Genomic DNA, 20,670 nt, shown 5'->3' with positions numbered 1-20,670 from the left:
CTTAAATGATGTCTGTGTGAGAACTTCTCACTGTGGAGAGAGGTGGATGCTCAGGGTTGCTGCAGTGCCACACAGTAATCAATCCTCGCTCTCATTCAGTATGTGACACACACAGCGAGCTACAGACCGTAGGAGTCATCATAGAGACACAGAGAAAAGAATGAAAGGAAGGAGAACTATCGAGAGTGATAGAAAAACCCAATAATAAACTCTCCACCAATACTGCAGCATATAGAATAGAATAGAATAATAAATAATGTATTATTTATTGGACTTTATTGTCGTTGCACAACCTTGTGTACAACCAAATTTGCTGTGCAGTACCTGATTATAAAGTACTAAAAGTAATAAATACACAAAAAACATATATTCATTCACAGTCATCCCAGTTAAAAATATATAAGAATACACATTTTAATAGCATGGAAACAGTATTGCACGGGTTGTATTATTGCACATCTAGTTCCTGACACCAAGGTGGGGAAATGTTTGATTTTTGTTCAGTTCAGTGGTGGCTCTTGGATAAAAACTGTCCTTCAGTCTGGAGGGCGAGCTTTGAGTGCTCTGTAGTGCCTCCCAGAGGGTAACAGACAGAACAGGTGATGACAGGGGTGGGTCTCATCTGCCAGGATGTTTTTAGCTCTGTGAAGACAGCGGGTCCTGAAGGTGTCCTCCAGAGAGGGCAGGGTGATTCCAATGATGTTTCCCCATTTTTTATGACTCTCTGGAGATTTGTTTTTGTTGGCCTCTATACAATTTACATACCAGGCAGGTAGTCAGACAGTATGTTACACATTTGAAACAATGTTAATGGGGGCTTTCTGTGATATTACAAGTGTAATTGGAATATTTAAATATATCCTAAATCTAAGTGGAAGCCAGTGCAGAGGCTTCAGAAGAGGGGTGATGTGATCTCTAGGTATGTAGTTATGATTCTTGGATGCAGGAAGGTTAGATTAGTGTCCATGATAACAGCCAGATTTACTGCCTGACCTATAAAGTGCTGAGATAGTGTAATAAATTGTAGGTGGCTCTCTTCACTATTTTAGACCAATTACTAGGATCACTGTTTTGTTGATTTAAGAACATTTTGGGTCAGCAGCTGAACAGAGTTGTCAGAGTTGCACATCAATGAAAATTAATACTGTGAGATGATGACCCAGTGGACCCAGGACAGAACCTTATGGCACTCCAGTATGACATGTTCAATCTTCAGTATAAGTTGCTAACGGAGGGTTTAAAATGAATAAATGTCTCTAAATATCAATTAGCAGGGAGGAAGGTAGTGAGATATAGTTATTATTTTTGTTTTAAGGAATCAGAGGACTCATATACAGTAGGGAGATTTCCAATTCTGTGATAGTAGCCCTGCACTATCATATCAAGATCAGTAGATAGAAATGGCTTTTTAATGGTGGTTTAAAAATCTTTAGGTTAGGTTCTGTTAGTTGTGAAATGATATCGCCTCAGAAGCTTTCTGCTTCTCTACTGATTCAGCTTAGTCTGATCACTGTCTGATTGGTCACTTGCATTTATCCTTGCACTCTTGTTGATGGAGGTTCCTTACAAGCAGAGAATTATAAACGTGTGTGTGTTTATGTGTGTATGTGTGTGCGTGTATGTGTGTGTGTGTGTGTGTGCGTGTGTGCGTTTATGGGCAAGTCTCTTCAAACCATTAGTGTATGTGGTCTCCTGGGCGTGGCTGTCTGCAGTGAAGAAAGAAGCAAGAAGCTGGAGGAGGAGAGAGGAGAGACACACAACAGCTGTGATAAGTGTGTGTGTGTGTGTGTGTGTGTGTGTTAGGCTGTTCTGACCTAGTTTTAACATCTGTCCTGAGCAGTAGAATGTGTCTCCAAATGCATCCTTAGTGACCACTTGTGATCGGATTTCACGTCCCCGCTCTATATGCACATAAACACGTACATCATTTCAGTTTGCCTATAGGCTGATTGTTAATGTTTATAATGTCAATTGTTACTTTCACATAAATCAAGTGAAAAATGAAAAAGCTGACTGTGTGCCGACCATAGACTGTAGCCTATATTAAAGGGTGTCGACATGAGGAGATCTACTGACGGGCAGCAGGACCTGTGCAGGAGAGAGAGACATTTTTAAAAGTTTCCGTGTGTTCAGCTCTCAGTACATTTGTAACTTCTAATTGAATCTCTGTGGTTTGAAGTTCAGTTAGTATATTATAACTGCTTTATTTTACGTTTCATGTTCGCTTATAGGAGTTGCTTTATGTTACTTCTGATGAAGACCCAACATTTCCTGATTTTGCCGCTTCATAATAAAAGCATTTAAATACTAAAATAAATAAGAAATTATAAGAAATGAAACCGTTTCACAGCCGCTGTGATGACCACACATTTCACCGTCAACAAAGACAGCGCTGTAGCTCTGGCAATTCAAGACTTATAGTTAACAGATGGAGACAACATAATGGCAGGAAGTTTTGTAGTTAGTCCTACATTCGAGGGCGATTTATAAAACTATAATTAACGTTATTTTCCGATCAACGGCGCTGCAGAGAGCTCGAGAAAGCCGGGGATATAGGAGCAGGTAGCATGCAGGAACAAAAACACATCACTAACAGCATATGACATATGTATATAACATCCAAAACTTACAACTCACTCAGTGTTTTTTGTGAAATGAGAAATACTTTGAATGAGTACTAGTTCTGTTTACAATTGAGTAGTTGCTCTTTAATGTGGACACAGGATACATTCCCGTTCTCACTGCTATTAGAACGTGGACACAAACCACCTCCAAATGTGTTTTTTGCTATCCGGTCTCAATGCGTCCTGAGAGAGTGTTCACCGTTACCTAGAGCTGTCCACTTGTGATCAGATCACTCAGACCAGATCTTACTACCAGGTGGAAACCTGGAAACTCTGTGGGATCATCACAGTTCACATTCAGGTTTCCCCCAGTGTATTGCAAGCCTAGTGGCCTGTCTTCCCCAATGATATCATCCCTTTGTACTGATCACATGCCTGGTGTGCAAGCTAAAAAAAAGAAGGAAGGAAGGATGGAAGGAGGGGGCATGTAGACGAGGGTAGAAACAGAAAAAGGAGGAGAGCTTTTAGCTGTTCTGTGGTGGGGCTGGAGGCAGGGATGAAGGGATGCGCTGACAGAGAGACAATGTGAGTAAACAGAGGTAGAGAGAGAGTGAACAGAGGGAAAGCTGGGTGTCTGCAGTGACTCAGCATCAGGCAGTGTGGATGATTTGATTGGCTGCTAATGGAGGACAGAGGGAGGGAGAAAGTGAGTGAACGGCAGCCCACTGCAACCACTCCTCCTCTGATCACATCATCCGTTAGCTCTCCTGCAGCCATGACACAACCCACAGCCCTTTCTCTTGCACTTTCTTCTTTTGATACCCCACTAATCTTGCATTGCCAGTCCTTCCTCCACAGCGCTGCATAGGAAGGTCTGGCTAGTCCACACAACATTCTGGGATGGAAGAAAAACGTGCTCTGGTTTATTGACATTTCTTTTAACCAATCACAATTGTCTTGGGCGGGGCTAAGATCCGGACGGAGCCACGGTGCCTCTGCAAAACAGCCTCAGGAAGGAACTTGTTTTGGTGGAACATGTGTACGTTCAAAAGTAGTTTTAGTCGTACAACAGAAAACTCTGATTGGACAGATAGTCTAGCTAGCTGTCTGGATTTACCCTGCATTGATCTGAGGAGCAGTTAACCATAGTCCTCACAAATCCACCAGAGGTTAGAACGCCAACACAGAGACAGAGGGAGGGGGCGGATATCTGGCCCAAATGAGGGACATCCGCCGGAACCTCCGGCGGCACCTGTACAATCCCGGAAATGAAACATCGTCGATATAGAATAATCCACCCCTAACACCAGTCACCATTTCTTCTCTGCCTTTTCCCTCTTTCTCAAACAGTAAAAGCATTGCAACTCCTTTGGACTTAAACCAAGAAAAGAAAAGAAAAGAGAAAGTGAAACAAAGTTGAAAAACAAGGAGTCTTTGGTTCTGAAACAAGCCTCATGTTTCTCTAGCAGCTATTAATCAGAACACTGAATTAGCAGCTTTGTATCATAGCTACTGTTTTACATTCGTCCGTGACCTTTGTGACACATTCTTGGCTCTTGATTGCACTTTTTAAACTATACAACTACACAACAAATACAGATACAATCTTACTAGTTACCTTGACATGGATAAACATGTTAATGCCATGATAGGAATACTGTATATAATTTCCCTAAATAAATTCCTAAATTAAAATGTAATAAAATAACAAAAACCTTTCAAAGATATGACACTTACTCCACATTATATAAATGTGAAAATTGAGTCAGTGAGCTGGTCCCACTTTGCCTACATGTCCCAGTATGCATCACACATTAACAGAGGTGTCAAAAGTATTCACATTCATTACTCAAGTAGAAGTATAGATACTAGGGTTTGAAAAGACTTCTGTAGAAGTTGAAGTATCAACTCAAGCTTTTTACTCAAGTAACAGTATAAAAGTACTGGTTTCAAAACTACTTAAAGTATAAAAGTAATGTAATGGGAAAAAAATGCCATTAAGGACAAAAGCTTAGCCCGCCCCACCTCCACAAAAAAGCATTTTTCTAAAGACAATGATGACTATAATGTTATATTACAATCACTTACACATCATTACTGTCAGCATTTTAACCGTGTTTACTCCAGCTGCTAGCTAGGCTAACGTTACCTGCTATCGAGTGTAGTGTTAACTAGCGTCTCCTGCAGCGATGTTTCAGTTCCCTCTAATGTCTGTTTTCGGAGCATCAGAGAGAAGCGTAGGCATTTAAGTGGCACCTAAATAAGGCCCCGAAATCCGCGTTGCTATTCGGTCCGGTAGATAACGGTCGTTAAGGCACCGGAGCCGTATTAGCACCGGGTCTGTGCAGGTGCGATGGATCGAGTACAAACCAATAAGGTGTCGGAATGGTATATGTTTATACTTCTCATCCAACCACAATCAAATTCACTCTCTCCGGATGGCGCGATGTGTCTGGATAGTTTTTGTTTTTAATGATGACAAGCCGGAATGAAAACAAGCTGAAATGAAATAGGAGTAACAAGGCTATTTTTAAAATGTAAAAAGTAGAAAGTACAGGTAATTGCGTGAAAATGTAAGGAGTAGAAATAAAAAGTCTGCTGTAAAATAATTACTCCAGTAAGTAAGGTAACGAAGTATTTGTACTTCGTTACTTGACACGTCTGCACATTAAGGAACATTCTGACCAGGCAACCGATGGTGTACCACAGTGTCACCATCCAGAGGGCTATAGTCAACATAAATAACACTGTGTCATTGTATTTTTATGAATCATCAATATGTGTATCTGATGCCTATACTGTCCCTGTTCAGGTGGTTCTATGGCTAAAAATAATAGCATGAATTACAAAGTGACAGCTGGATATAAAGTTATTTACCTGCCCCCCTCACACACACTGCAACAATAATGAAATGAAGAAATTGAAAAGAAATCGTAAATTGTCATGATCCTGGGTTTCGCACTATTTGCACTTTTGGGGCGACAAGCACTGTCAATAGAAGGGAAACTGCGTCAGACCGGAGCAACTTTTTCACACACTAGTGTGTGTTGTAGTTGCAGTAGAAACAGGCACAAAGAAGTCCAAAACGAGCCGATACAACTTCAGACATAGACTGCTACAGTAGGCATTTTAAACCATCACCACGTGAGAAAGAAGTTGCAAACAGCAAAAGTTTATCTTGGAAGTTAAAGTGTTTTTCCTGTCTGTATTCTTCCCTTGTGCAGTCTGGTCTGGTGTCCCGTGAAAACCCAGAGCAGCTGATCATCGCCTTAGAACCAGAGGCAGCATCAATCTATTGCCGCAAGCTCCGCCTCCACCAGATGGTGGACCTGGGCAGCCATAGCACCCAGAACGGCTGCAGCCCCACTGACAACGTGGGGGGGGGAATGACCCAAGGTACATCCCATCAACACTGACACCATGTGGTGCTGAATGTTCTGCTTTCATACAGGTTGTCATTTGTCACCTCAGCTTCTCTCTTTGGCAGCATTAGTACTGACATAACCGCCGTTTTCTCTCCTGTTGAATGTTGTTTCTTCCATAGTTTCTCCCGGTCATGGTAAACATGCTTTCTTTTTTTTATTCAGACAGGGAATGCATGACTTTTTATTTTGATCCAGCCATCACATTTCAACTTGCTTTTTTTTCTTTTCCAAGATTCTATCCTATATAAAGGCTTATCCTTATCCTTAACCCCCTTTAATTGGATCTTCATTAATGAATTATTCCCATTTCTGATGGGATCTTTATTATAGGCCCAAATGTCCTCCCAGGTCCCCCTTGATGTTTGAAACTGTGTTGAGTTTCAGTCATCACTAGAAAGCTGGGAGAAACCTATGAATGCAATGCCTACCAATTGACCTAAAATACAGTACCGCTATAGTAGTGTAATACAGTGGATAACATCATACATCATCATTTGCTTTAGTTTGATAAAAGATGAGTGGTTACACTTTAATGAACTATGTCCGCAAATATCAAAAACTGACCCACATTGAAACCTAATGATGCAATATTTAAGTATACCAACAAGAGAATGTTAGTACAGTTCATCAATCATAGGTAACGGTTAACACTGGAACTGGAAAAGTATTACCTTAACAAGTTCTAGCTTATTACCTGGTTATTAATGAACCATATTACATGAAGGACATTTCTAGCTTCCATCCATTACACAATGACTCTTTGGTCATTATTCTTGCACTGTACATTACTATGACATAGTTTTGGCAATGTGAAGCAGCAACAGCAAGTACCCTCTCCTTTCTTTTTTAAAATAATACATTTTTCACTTTTATTTAGTTTTTGTCCATCACCACCATCAAAATGTAAAATCCAAAATAAGGATTTACAGGGTTCCTTTTAGTCCAACTTCTTATCTTCTCTGTAAAGACAACCACAGTATATCATTCACTTGCATGCAGACAAGATATACCCAGGTCCAATAGGTCTGTTTTTGTTATCCAAATAGACAGTCATTTAAAACAATCTTGTCTAATATTTCCATTTGTTCATTTTTTCTTTTTTATACCATCAGATATGAATGTGTATGAAGGCGTTTCGTTGGAAAAGCACTTCTACTTGAATCTCACGGGCATGTGTGCACTCACATTCTCAATAGATGTATTAAGACATTCACAACTAACCACTCTAATGACCCCTGTGTTGAGGAAGATACATTAATCTTGTGTGGAGAAACATGTCTGACCAATTTATATTGATAAAGGTTTTATATCTTAGCTGTTTTAGGTTTAAAGTGATGGTTCGGAGTAATTTCACCCTAGGGTCCTTTGCACCATGACCTCGAGCCAAACACCCTCCCAGAAGCTTTTTTCACCTGGGTCTAACATTGGGAGAGTTAGCGTAGAGTAGCGTTATCAGCTGAATAGCTTAGTGCAATCGCTAATGGATCCAACTGTGTATCTCGTAAGTTACCCCACTAATAATGCCCAAAATGATACCAAACTTCTACACCAGTACAAATAGGTTATGTACTCATAAAACGATGGATTGCAAAGTTTGTAAGTACACCAGGAGTTTATTTTAAATAACAATTGCCTGTTGGCTTCTGCTCTCTGCTGCTGCTGCTACCGGCAGTAAGATGAGTGCTTAGGGACGTCTACAAATTACAACACCGAAAAGAGATAAAAATATTTATTAATTTAACTTATTTTTTAAAAGTAAGTGCTGTAGTACAACTAGCAGGAGACAAGTTGTAATTGAGGTAAGTTTGGAGACACTAACTTATTTAATCATTAAATTAATAAATATTTTGTACTATATATTTTTTTTACCACAAATCCTTTTACTCCCTCAGGAACCCTAAACACTTTAATACTAGATTTTCAATTGATTTTGATCTTCATATGATAAATAAACACTACAGATTACAGATCAGGAAAAGAAGAAACACAAGATAAAGCTAAATTTAGTCAAGGGGGGGTGCTGACATTAACCACATGCCTGATGTAGAGTAGATCTCTTTACCAAAACGCAGGGAAAAACAGGAGGCTTTTTATTATCTGATCAGCCAGAGGGTGGACTGCAACAAACAGCTGACTGCCTGTTTGGGATTCCAAGTTCATAGGACTTGTGATTTTCAATTGATTGTGGGATTCAGAACGTTCTGCAAGGCTGCAAATTAGTACCAGAAATATGCTCCCCTTTTGTCCAGTCACCATGGAGACCCAGGAACTAAAATTTACTTTTGCACATTCCTGTTTTCATTTCCACCACATCTGAAGAGCTGAGCAGATAAGGCTAAATAGTCCAATAACGGACCAAAAATGACAGTGCCTTTAGATTAGTCAGGAAGCCGGCAGCAACATGTTAATCTTAATAAACTTGACAAGTAGCCTTATGTTATGTTACAAGAAATTAGATGAGAAGACCAATTGGGATTGACAAGGATTGAATGAAAAGTAGGATTACAAGAAAAGTCTGTCTCGCATCCTAATATTGAGACAACCAGTGGTTTTACAGCAGCACCCATCAGTAACGATCATTACTGCATACTCCACCTCAATAGTTCCAGGGCCATCAGAAAGTTCTACCCCCAGAGCAGGGACCTTTGGGACCCAGAAACTAGAAGTGTGTCCCAATTCGTATACTTCCGTAAGCGCACTTACACGTAGTGCACTGTGCATACTTGTGCAGCGCATACATTTCGACAGGGTAGTGTTGTCCCATGGCCGTTATGCACCATACGTGGGTTTGGTGATGGTGATTTCGGGGCTGTTTCTTGTTTAACAAGAAGTATTTTACTCTTTAACTAAAAGGTCTATCTCTGTAGGGATCCATCCCATAATGTTGTCACACACTTAGAATAATAATCTGAGTCTGTCAGCGGCAACAACAGAACTTTTAGTGGACGCTGACTGAAGGTTGTTAGCAGTCTTGTTATCAGTAATACTGGACCATGTTGTTCCTGTCAGTCACTTAGAAACCAAAACCTGGGAAAATAGGGTCCAGGTTGAAAAAACCTGAAGTTACCCTTTAATAATGTATCAGGATATTATACGTTTTTTCAGCTCAAGTCTTTAGCTGTTGTCTGGAAAACAAAAGGAATATTCAACTTGGAATCTACTGCTGCGGTGTCCTTTTGACTTTCCCATAATGGGCCTTCCCACTGTCATTTAATGTCTCCTGTTAGACAATCATTTCCTGGCTGATATTTGATATATAATTGTTTATTGTTTGTCGTTGTTAAAAAGACTCCCATTAGCTGATGCTGTAGGAGTCAGCTACTGTTCCTGGGGTCCACACTAGACACAAAATACATACCCATTACATCGCAGACGTTCCATTACATGAATATATGTAAAATCACATCAATATGCAATACACTTATCCACACCCACATACATACACATGCATGTGTACACCCTCAAACATACACACATACATTTCCCATAAACAAGAGATCAAACTAACAGTCACACTCAGCTAACTAACTATCACATTATAAATAACTCACAATCTAAAACCTGTTCGCACAGAACAAACATTTCTTATAGAAAAACAATTATAAAACAAAATAGGAATATTTTTTAAACAGTATAAGACATACAAGCCTTATACAGTTACTATACTTATACAGTTATAAATAAATAGTGATAGATTTGCAATGACATACTTTATTATAAGAATATTACCAAATTCAGATTTCACAGAACATTTTGTAATACAACTGCTCAATTGTAAATCAGTCTTGGGAGGTAATGATGTTGTTGGAATGTTAGGCTGATGTAATGTTAACACTAGACCTCTCTCATGCCCTCTGCAAAACTAACGAGACTTGTCCTTCATTGTGTGTATTGTTTCCTGTGTGTAGGAGGAAATGTCCCGCTGACATTTCCTCCTGTCAGGTCTTCCTGCTGACCTCAGGGCCCATGGCTCCACTGGGCTACAGCTGCAGTAGCCTGTAGTAGGACACTGGGGTTCTTAGATATACGTTAAAACACAATGAATGCTTGTAGAAATGTTTAGGTATTTGTTTTAGAAAATGTTCATTTAATCAAAACCACTGTTGCAGAAACATTTGCTTGTTGAACTCCTTTATGTAATTTCCTTCAATGGAGCATGAATGTAGAATCATGACCCTGGGAGGTTGATGTCGGATAAGTTAAACTTTGGATCACCTATACAGAATATTTTTTTCCTTTTATTTCATGGAGGGGGGAGGGGGGGGGTCTTGATGGAGTCACATGTCCCCTTCACTGCATGTTAACACTGTGAGCAACATGATTGGTGTGACAGATAGTCCTAGAGCACACGTGTCAAACTCAAGGCCTGCGGGCCAAACCAGCCAAATGATCTATTTCTCATTTAAATGCAGCTGCTCTTATAAAAATATATGCATCATAGACAGAATAAATGATTAAACTCTGAATCTGACTTGCTCACAGCGTGGATCCATGTGCATCTCAGCTTGCCGCTTGCCTCACACACACCACTGTATATGAGCTGCACAGCAGAGCTTCACGGCTTCATCCCACTCACCAGAACATTCTCTCTCTGTTAACAAGCAGCAAAGGAGCATGTGCGGCGCAACCGGCAGAGCCGCACCTTTTTGGTGGAAAATGTCATAGGGGAGCTTTGGTCGGAGCTGGAAGAAGGTAGAGTCTCTCTCTTCTTTTACTCATCTGTTATGCTTTCCTTTCCTTCTTCCTCTTGCTCTTTCCTATGCTGCCAATCTGCCACATTAGGTACTAACTCTAGAGATTTTGGTAGAAATAAAGAATGTTAGTTTTTTGGGGAACTGTAACAATCTGGAGACTTAGCTTAGCTTACATTCATTCAACTTAAACTCGAAAGAGCTTTGGCCCTCATTTACAACGACATTGAATAATTACACAATAACAAAACAACACAGAAAAGAATACACCATCATAAGAAAGATAAAAAGACAATACAACTTTGAAATATTTGGATTGAAAATTTGATAACTAAAATTTGATAAATAAATTAGGACAATACAGATACAAAAGAAAGTACAATTATGTACAGCAAGTACAAGTAGAAGTTTGCAAGTTTAAAACCAGATTTCTAAATTGTCCAAAAGGCACAAGTGAGTTGATTTTAAGAACATGCTGTAATTTGTTCCACTCCACGTACAGACATGTATGTCTGTACATTACTTCCCACTTCTTCAGTTTAGTTCTAAAGTCCTTGAAGGAAAACTAAGGTTTATTACAACTTGGATTTTATTTTAATAGTACTTTTCATTGGTTCTGTCAGGTAGGATGACATTGTACTCAGAACAGGGCAGTGTCATAGGTTAGACAGGTGAAGAAGAAACACCGGCAGGCCGATGCTCAGAGAAGTTGTAAACAAATTCCCAGGTTAGTTGGACATACTTGGAAGATAAAACAAAGGTTGATAAGGAAAAGTAAAAGTATTACGCAAACTGTCTGTACCAACACATTGCCATTCTCACTCCCATCGCGTGAAATACGGACGCTTGGTCAGGTATCTTTGCCGTTGTTATCGACGCTAAAAGTCTCCCTTAGTGTCATATTTAAACGCACTTGGTCGGGACTATTGGCGTCACTTTTAATGCAGTTAGGTTTAGGGAAAGATCGTGGGTGGGCTTATAAAAGGTACGTTTGCGTGACACGCGAGACAAGAACAGGACAGTTGGGTTTAGGAAAAGAACGGGACAGTTGGGTTTAGGAAAAGAAGAACGGGACAGTTGGGTTTAGGAAAAGAAGAACGGGACAGTTGGGTTTAGGAAAAGAAGAACGGGACAGTTGGGTTTAGGAAAAGAAGAATGGGACATATGGGTTTAGGAAAAGAAGAACGGGACAGTTGGGTTTAGGAAAAGAAGAACGGGACAGTTGGGTTTAGGAAAAGAAGAACGGGACAGTTGGGTTTAGGAAAAGAACGGGACAGTTGGGTTTAGGAAAAGAAGAACGGGACAGTTGGGTTTAGGAAAAGAAGAACGGGACAGTTGGGTTTAGGAAAAGAAGAATGGGACATATGGGTTTAGGAAAAGAAGAACGGGACAGTTGGGTTTAGGAAAAGAAGAACGGGACAGTTGGGTTTAGGAAAAGAAGAACGGGACAGTTGGGTTTAGGAAAAGAAGAACGGGACAGTTGGGTTTAGGAAAAGAAGAACGGGACGGTTTGGTTAAGGTAAAGAAGAACGGGACGGTTGGGTTTAGGAAAAGAAGAACGGGACAGTTGGGTTTAGGAAAGAAGAACGGGACAGTTGGGTTTAGGAAAAGAGGAACGGGACAGTTGTGTTTAGGTAAAGAAGAACGGGACAGTTGTGTTTAGGAAAAGAAGAACGGGACAGTTGGGTTTAGGAAAAGAAGAACGGGACAGTTGGGTTTAGGAAACGTGACACACGGGACACTAACCTCGGTCTCCTGGGTCAAAGTCCTGTGTTGTTTGACACTATGCTCCCTACGTGGAATTTCAGGCTTTCATACTACTCATTACTGTTGTCTCTGTTAATACTACATCATCTTCAAGCGCTGTGTAGCTGCTGCTCTGCCTGGTGCGTTCTACACACATGCTGAAGGGGGATTTTTGCGTCGTATAATCTATCTATCCATCTATCCATCTATCCATCTATCTAAACTTAAAACAAAAAGTAAGGAAATTTGTGTTTGGTGGATTATTTCTCTGTGGTAACAATGCTTTTTGGCAATAAATGTTATACCTTTGGAAAGACTGTTTAGTTTCCTTTCAAATGGTGCCCCATTTGAAAGGAACATGCATTTGTGGGATGAGCAGCAGCACTGAGTATGTGGGTTGCGCCCATGAAAAATTTGCCAAATCTTCTCTGCCAATGCCAAACAGCTTATTCTGCCAATGACTTGTTTGGTGTTTGGTGGATTGGATGATTGAAGTTTGAAGAAACAAGACATATTGGCAATTTAACAATTTATTAATTTCACAAACAGGAGCCTCAGTAGCGTGTGGAAGAACCATACACAGCCACAACAGCCTGGCACCTCCTCCTCATGCTGGTCACCAGCCTGGTCACACACTGCTGTGGGATGGCATCCCATTCTTCAACCAGCATTTGTCGCAAGTCAGCCAACGTGGTTGTGTTGGTCACTCTGGCACGAACAGCACGCCCAAGCTGATCCCACAAGTGTTAAATGGAGTTGAAGTCAAGACTGCTGGCAGGCCATTCCATCCTCTCCACTCCCACATTCTGGAGGTAGGCTCTGATAAACCCCGCCCTGTGGGGGTGAGCGTTGTCATCTTGGAGGATAGAGTTCGGTCCCAGACTGTAGAGATATGCGTGCTGTTCGTGCCAGAGTGACCTTGGCAGAGATTTGGCAAATTTTTCATGGGCGCAACCCACATACTCAGCGCTGCTGCTCATCCCACAAATGCATGTTCCTTACAAATGGGGCACCATTTGTAAGGGAACTAAACAGGCTTTCCAACGGTATAAGATTTATTGCCAAAAAGCATTGTTACCACAGAGAAATAATCCACTTAACACAAATTTCCTTACTTTTTGTTTTAAGTTTATCTATCTATCTGTCTATCTATCTATCCATCCATCCATCCATCCATCTATCTATCCATCTATCTATCTATCTATCATCTATCCATCCATCTATCTATCTATCTATCTATCTATCTATCATCTATCCATCCATCTGTCTATCTATATATCTATCATCTATCCATCTATCCATACAAAGGAAATTTCATTTTATTTATAGTGTCAAATCACAACAGAAGTAATCTCAAGACACTTTACAGGTAGAGTAGGTCTAGACCACACTATAATTTACAAAGACAACAACAATTCCCCCCAAGAGCAAGCATTTGGTGTGACAGTGGTGAGGAAAAACTTGTTTAAACAGGCAGAAACCTCAGACAGAACCTGGCTCTTGGTGGGCAGCCATCTGCTGCGGACACAGAGACACTGATACTGGAATACAGATATAAAGAAATATGACTCATAATGATTATAGCAGTTGGCATGATGCGCCATGGCACTTATTGTAACAATAAATATAATAGAACTATGATTAGAAATAACAGTGCAGTGAATGGCATTAGTAGAGCTACCTACCTTGAGGTGCGCACCCACTTTAAGGTCTGTGACATGTAGTAATAAAGCAATGCTTAAAAAGTGACCTTAAATGTGTTTCACTGATGTGTCAAACTGTGGCAAAGCCAATCCTGAGTCCCTCTCTTTACCTCATCCACTTTCTCTTCTTTCATCACCTCACCGCTGCACTGCTGATAATGCAGCTACAGGAATGTAGGTTAGCAGTACTCTCTGTGGCCTGGATCAGAAAGCTCAAGAGCCACAGAGAGTCACGTTGAACCTCCCTCGAGAATGTTCTTAAAATCAGCAGAGTTGTGGTAGAGAAGCTGTGGCTGCATGTCTGAGCAATGAGTCCCCATCACATCACCTTTATTTATTCAGGGAGAGCCAATTGAGAGCAAGCTCTCATTTCACATGATGCCCCGATTACATGCCATATAAAATTGCAATACATATAAAAATTACTGAACATAGTAATTAATATATAATATACAGTTGCAATACACAGTACACACATCAAACAATTAGAGTCAAAGTGATTAAATGGAATCAGGGTGTTCAATTTCATTAGAATCTGCAAGTTATTCCATTTATATGGTGCATAATCAAATACAGTTTTGCCTAATTCTGTCCTAACAAATGGAATATTTAGATAACAAGCATTTTAGATGCCTTGCACCTCAACTTACTGCACACCATGTTCCATGTGTGTGTATTCTCTGTGCAGGTGACCGATATGTGGTGGTGGACTGTGGCGGGGGAACAGTGGATCTGACTGTCCATCAGATTCGTCTTCCAGAGGGACATCTAAAAGAGCTCTACAAGGCCTCAGGTAAATGACACTTAACATCATGTCTCTCTGCTTCATGCAGCTGGGGTTTCATCCTGTTTTTATTTGATTCCCAATCCCCTCTTTTCCCAGGTGGTCCCTATGGCTCTATCGGGATTGACTATGAATTTGAGAAGCTGCTATGTAGGATCTTTGGCCAGGATTTCATCGACCAATTTAAGATCAAGAGGCCGGCCGCCTGGGTGGACCTGATGATTGCGTTTGAGTCTCGAAAGAGGGCAGCAGCCCCTGACAGAAGCAACCCCCTCAACATTAACCTGCCCTTCTCCTTCATCGACTACTACAAGAAGTTCAGGGGCCACAGCGTGGAACACGCCCTGCGCAAAAGCAAGTGAGTACTTACAGAAAACCAGGGAGCAATCCCTGACACGTTGGAAAGTGTGTCTATAATACCCTAGTCTATATCGACGTCATTTCATTTCTGGGATTGCTCCGTTGCCGCTGGAAATTCCGCTGGATGTCCCTTATTTAGGCCGGATGTCCGTCCCCTTCCTCTGTCTCTGTGTTGGTGTTCTAACCTCTGGTGGATTTGTGAGGACTATGGTTAACTGTTCCTCAGATCTCTGCAGGGTAAATCCAGACAGCTAGCTAGACTATCTGTCCAATCTGAGTTTTCTGTTGCACGACTAAAACTACTTTTGAACGTCCACATGTTCCACCAAAACAAGTTCCTTCCTGAGGCTGTTTAGCAGAGGCACCGTGGCTCCGTCCGGACGATAGTGATTGAAAGAAATGCCAATAAACCAGAGCACGTTTTTCTCCCATCCAGGATGTTGTGTGGACTCGCCAGACCCTCCTCCGCAGCGCTGTGGAGGAAGGTCTGGCAATACGAGACTAGTAATACCCTGAACAGGAATAGATAGGTAGAAGATAAGATGGAGAGTAGATTATCCATTACTGTAAAGATGCACTATTTTTTATTCCAATCCCCCTTTATTCGACAGGAGCAGCACTGATTACAGTAACGTTGGTACACTCCTCCACAGCTTAATTGATGCATTTGCATGGCTGCCGTACAGCGCATTGAGACAGTGAATGGGACATAGAAATGCATTTGCACAACAATGTTCACTGCATTTCCACCAGTTGGATTTTGTTATCAGGAAGCTGGATGTGTGGGGCGACCTCAAGCTCACCCATATAGGCTGAGGCCTTTGTGGCGGCCCGGGTTCGAATCCGACCTGCAGCCCTTTGCTGCGTGTCATCCCCCGTCTCTCTCCCACCTTTCCTGTCTATCCACTGTCTCCTTCAAATAAAGGGAAAAAAGACCCACAAAACATAATCTTAAATAAAAGTATTAGCTGGATGTGTACGTCTGTAGTGGTGCACAATGGGTGAAACATACAGTATACAAACACAAAATACAAATTGTATTTTTGAACACGTGAAATTGGTGAAATCTGAGCTTGGGAAACAGTTTAATCACATACTTCAATCATCAAGTAGAGTGTAGCACAGTCAATCCAGATGTGGTAAAATTAAAAAAAGAATTCTTAACCTCCAGACTTGATAAAATAACACAGCATTAGCACTCAATGTTCGACAGAGAAGATATAAATGGTGATGTAACTTTTCACTTGAAGCCATTAGAGTACTATAACGACTGACTTCTGGGACCAGCATGGAGTCTAGATTTTAATGGCCCTGTCTCATGTCTGTGTGGATTTTCATAATCCCACAGAGAGGGACATTAAAAGATATTTATATGGCTGAAACTGGAGCCCTCAGTGCGCCAAAGGCTCCTCTGACACCTAACTGGAAGTGCTCAGTCTGTCTCATTGTGCTGAAGAAAATTGGGAGGGGCCAACATTAACATTAACATCACACTCCCATCTACACATACTGTACATGACTCACACACACGGGATCACTGCAGATGGCTACTATTGATTCTTTCAGGATTTATGATTGGACATAGAGACTGCATCAGGCGTAGAGATGTGCTTGTACGCCTCAAGAGACAGGAATGAGGGGAATAGAAACATCTATGACAGCATACAGAGCCCACGCTGTCACTAGTTTCAGCTTCAGGTTTTCAAGCTGGGGAACACATTAACTGATCTGAAAATACACTTTGCTTTCAATCTATCCACCAAAAACACTTTATGAATGCATTTAAAACAATAGAGTTGCACAATCATGCTTAATTTTAAAGGTCACCTCTTGTAAATATTTGCTGATTGATCTGTCCGGGCTGCATAGATTCCCAAATGCTCAGACTTACTTTCTGTGCACACGGACAGCTGTGGACTTGTACCGGTTGTGCAGACATTTACACAGTTCCATTCATAATACAATTGAGGGTCCGCGTCAGTCTGGCGTTCCATGTATGCAACTGTTACAGATTTTAATTTGATATATGATTTGGTCATATTCAATTCAATTTGATTTAAATTCAATTCAATTTGATTTAAATTCAATTCAATTTGATTTAAATTCAATTCAATTTGATTTAAATTCAATTCAATTTGATTTATAGTATCAAATCATAAAAAGAGTCATCTCAGGACACTTTACAGATAGAGTAGGTCTAGACCACACTCTATGATTTACAAAGACCCAACAACTCCAGTAATTCCCCCCAAGAGCAAGCAGTTAGTGCTACAGTGGTGAGGAAAAACTCCCTCTCAGGGAGAAACCTGGGACAGACCCAGGCTCTTGGTAGGCGGTGTCTGACGGTGCCAGTTGGGGGGGTGATGAACAGTGGCAATAACAGTCACAATAAAGATAATGGATCAGTGACTAGAAATAGTAGTTGTAGTAGTTCATGGCATAGCAGGGCACTGCAGGGAGTCACATGATGTAGCAGGGTATAGCAGGGTGTCACAGGACGTAGCAGAGCACTGCAGGGGGTAGCAGGGTGTAACAGGACATAGCAGGGCGCGCAGCAGGACCACAGCGACAGCTGCAACCATGATTTTGGTGCCACCCTAATACAAGGAAACATGCTGGGCGAAAAGAAAACATAAGGACTCCAGGGAATAAGCTCCCCAGAGCTAGGTTAGTAAAAGGCATATCTGGAACATGGAAGCACACAGATGGAAAGAGAGAGGAGAGAGAAGCTCAGTGTGTCAAAGGAAGTCCCCCGGCAGTCTAAAACTATAACAGCATAACTAAGAGCTGCAGAGAAGCAGAGATAGGGAGGGGGCGCGCCGTGACTGTTGCTACACACACCCCCCTGCCGGTCTAGGCGAACGCTGCAACTCCTCACTCCCTAAATGTAGCCTAAGCTTTCTATGAAGAGAAGCAGCGATGGGGAGGGCAGCACGCCATGACTGTGGCTACACACCCTCCCCCCGTGATAATTTGTGATAAATTGATACGTGAAATTGTTGTCATTAATATTGTAATATGGCTTCTGATCATACCACCCAGCCCTTTATACTCATTCATTTCCTCTCCCGTCCTCTTCTAGTGTGGACTTTGTGAAATGGTCGTCTCAGGGGATGCTGAGGATGAGTCCAGATGCTATGAATTCTCTCTTCAAGTCCACCATAGACCACATCATCCAACATCTCAGTAAGTGTACACGCACACACACACACATACATACACACACACACATGCATGCATAAACACTAGGGCTGTAATGATACACCAAACCCACAATTTGGTTCGTATCACGATTTTTGACCCACAATTCGATACAAACCTCTATTCTTTTGTCAGTAGAGCGTTTATATCGACGACATTACATTTCCAGGATTGCTGAAAATTCCGCCAGATGTCCCTCATTTAGGCCCGACGTCCATTACCTTCCTTTTTCTTTGTGTTGGCGATCTAAACTCTGTCCAATCAGAGTTTTCTGTTGCACGACTAAAACTACTTTTGAACGTACATGTTCCACCAAAACAAGTTCCTTCCTGAGACTATTTAGCAGAGGCACCGTGGCTCCGTCCGGAGCTTAGCACTGCCCAAGACGATTGTGATTGTGCTGTGTGGACTCGCCAGACCCTCCTCCGCAGTGCTGCGGAGGAAGGTCTGTCAATGCGAGACTAGTAGCGCGCAAACTCCGACCTAAGTTAGAACTTATATTCAAACTAGTCTACGTTTATACTTAACACATAGCTGGTGCAACCTGGTACTGGGGTTACAAGTAACTGTTACACATCTAATTGACATCAGGGCACATCCATTAACATTAACCTAAATAGATCACGAATAGTATATGTTGTCCTTCGTGTAACCGTCAGTTGAGATTCTGTTTCTGTCCTACAGCGGAGCTGTTTGAGAAGCCAGAGGTGAGCGACATTAAATTCCTGTTCCTGGTGGGAGGTTTCGCTGAGTCCCCCCTGCTGCAGCACGCTGTCCAGGACATGCTCCAGGGCCGCAGCCGCATCATCATCCCCCACGATGTTGGCCTTACTATCCTAAAGGGCGCTGTGCTGTTCGGCCTGGACCCCAGCATCATTAAAGTCCGCCGCGCGCCCCTCACATACGGGGTGGGCGTCCTCAACCGCTTCGTGGATGGCAAGCACCCGCCGGAGAAGCTGCTGGTGAAGGACGGCACGCGCTGGTGCACCGACGTCTTTGACACCTTCATCGCTGCCGACCAGTCGGTGGCGCTGGGTGAGATGGTGAAGCGGAGCTACACGCCGGCCAAGCCCTCTCAGCAGGTCATCGTCATCCACGTCTACTGCTCCGAGAAGGAGAAGGCAGGCTTCATCAGCGAGCCGGGCGTCAGGAAGTGTGGGACACTTCGCTTGGACGTAAGCGGAACGGAAAGCGCAGCGCCGCGCCGCGAGATCCAGACGCTCATGCAGTTTGGTGACACAGAGATCCGGGCCATGGCAGTGGATGTGTCCACCGGACGCACCGTTAAAGCTAGCATTGACTTCCTAAGCCACTGAGAAGAGAGCGATGTTCCAAAATTGTTGGAAAAATGTTAACATACACACACACGCACGCACAGACGCACACACACACACACACACACACACACACACACACACACACACAGCAAGCTGGGGAGGTTTACTGTAAAATGGTTAATGATAATGAATATCAAGGCTCCGTCACTGTGTTTAAGTGTGGGTGGTAGACAGTTGGAATCAAAGTGTTAAACTTCCCCTTAAACCCGGGCTGACTGTTCAACTGTAGAATTCATGTTAGGAAAAAGGAAAAAGACAGTCTGGTTGAGTTCAGTGTGTTTAAGGTCCGTCGCCTCACCCCGACCCTGTAGTCTGTTTGCTGCAGAGCTCCATAGTGTTGACACACTCATAACAAACCATAGCATACACACCCCACGATCAGGCTGAGGCTGAGGCTGAGGCTGAGGCTGATGCTGAGGCTGATGCTGAGGCTGATGCTGATGCTGATGCTGAGGCTGAGGCTGATGCTGAGGCTGAGGCTGAGGCTGAGGCTGAGGCTGAGGCTGATGCTGAGGCTGATGCTGAGGCTGATGCTGATGCTGATGCTGAGGCTGAGGCTGATGCTGAGGCTGATGCTGATGCTGAGGCTGAGGCTGAGGCTGATGCTGAGGCTGATGCTGATGCTGAGGCTGATGCTGAGGCTGATGCTGAGGCTGATGCTGAGGCTGAGGCTGAGGCTGATGCTGATGCTGATGCTGATGCTGAGGCTGATGCTGATGCTGAGGCTGAGGCTGAGGCTGATGCTGAGGCTGATGCTGATGCTGAGGCTGATGCTGAGGCTGAGGCTGAGGCTGAGGCTGAGGCTGATGCTGAGGCTGATGCTGAGGCTGAGGCTGATGCTGAGGCTGATGCTGAGGCT

General features: G+C 42.4%; 1 protein-coding gene across 2 annotated transcripts in view; it reads left to right on the top strand.

The window, feature by feature from the left end:
• hspa12a (heat shock protein 12A) overlaps positions 1 to 20,233 on the top strand; it is a 58,810-nt gene extending 38,577 nt beyond the window's left edge. Inside the window, exons 7-13 of one of the 2 annotated variants that reach the window (XM_039783839.1) lie at positions 5,789 to 5,960; positions 6,109 to 6,123; positions 10,595 to 10,681; positions 14,818 to 14,922; positions 15,013 to 15,271; positions 18,356 to 18,459; positions 19,159 to 20,233. In XM_039783839.1, coding sequence (XP_039639773.1) covers positions 5,789 to 5,960; positions 6,109 to 6,123; positions 10,595 to 10,681; positions 14,818 to 14,922; positions 15,013 to 15,271; positions 18,356 to 18,459; positions 19,159 to 19,790 — 1,374 coding nt within the window. In that variant the 3' untranslated portion in view covers positions 19,791 to 20,233. The remainder of the gene's footprint in view (positions 1 to 5,788; positions 5,961 to 6,108; positions 6,124 to 10,594; positions 10,682 to 14,817; positions 14,923 to 15,012; positions 15,272 to 18,355; positions 18,460 to 19,158) is intronic. The other variant, XM_039783840.1, reaches the window with a different exon arrangement.
• The last annotated feature ends 437 nt before the right edge of the window (positions 20,234 to 20,670 follow it).

Source organism: Perca fluviatilis, chromosome 19, assembly GCF_010015445.1.
Source record: "Perca fluviatilis chromosome 19, GENO_Pfluv_1.0, whole genome shotgun sequence".
NCBI classification, from domain to species: domain Eukaryota; kingdom Metazoa; phylum Chordata; class Actinopteri; order Perciformes; family Percidae; genus Perca; species Perca fluviatilis.
This window is presented reverse-complemented; position numbering and strand designations above follow the sequence as displayed.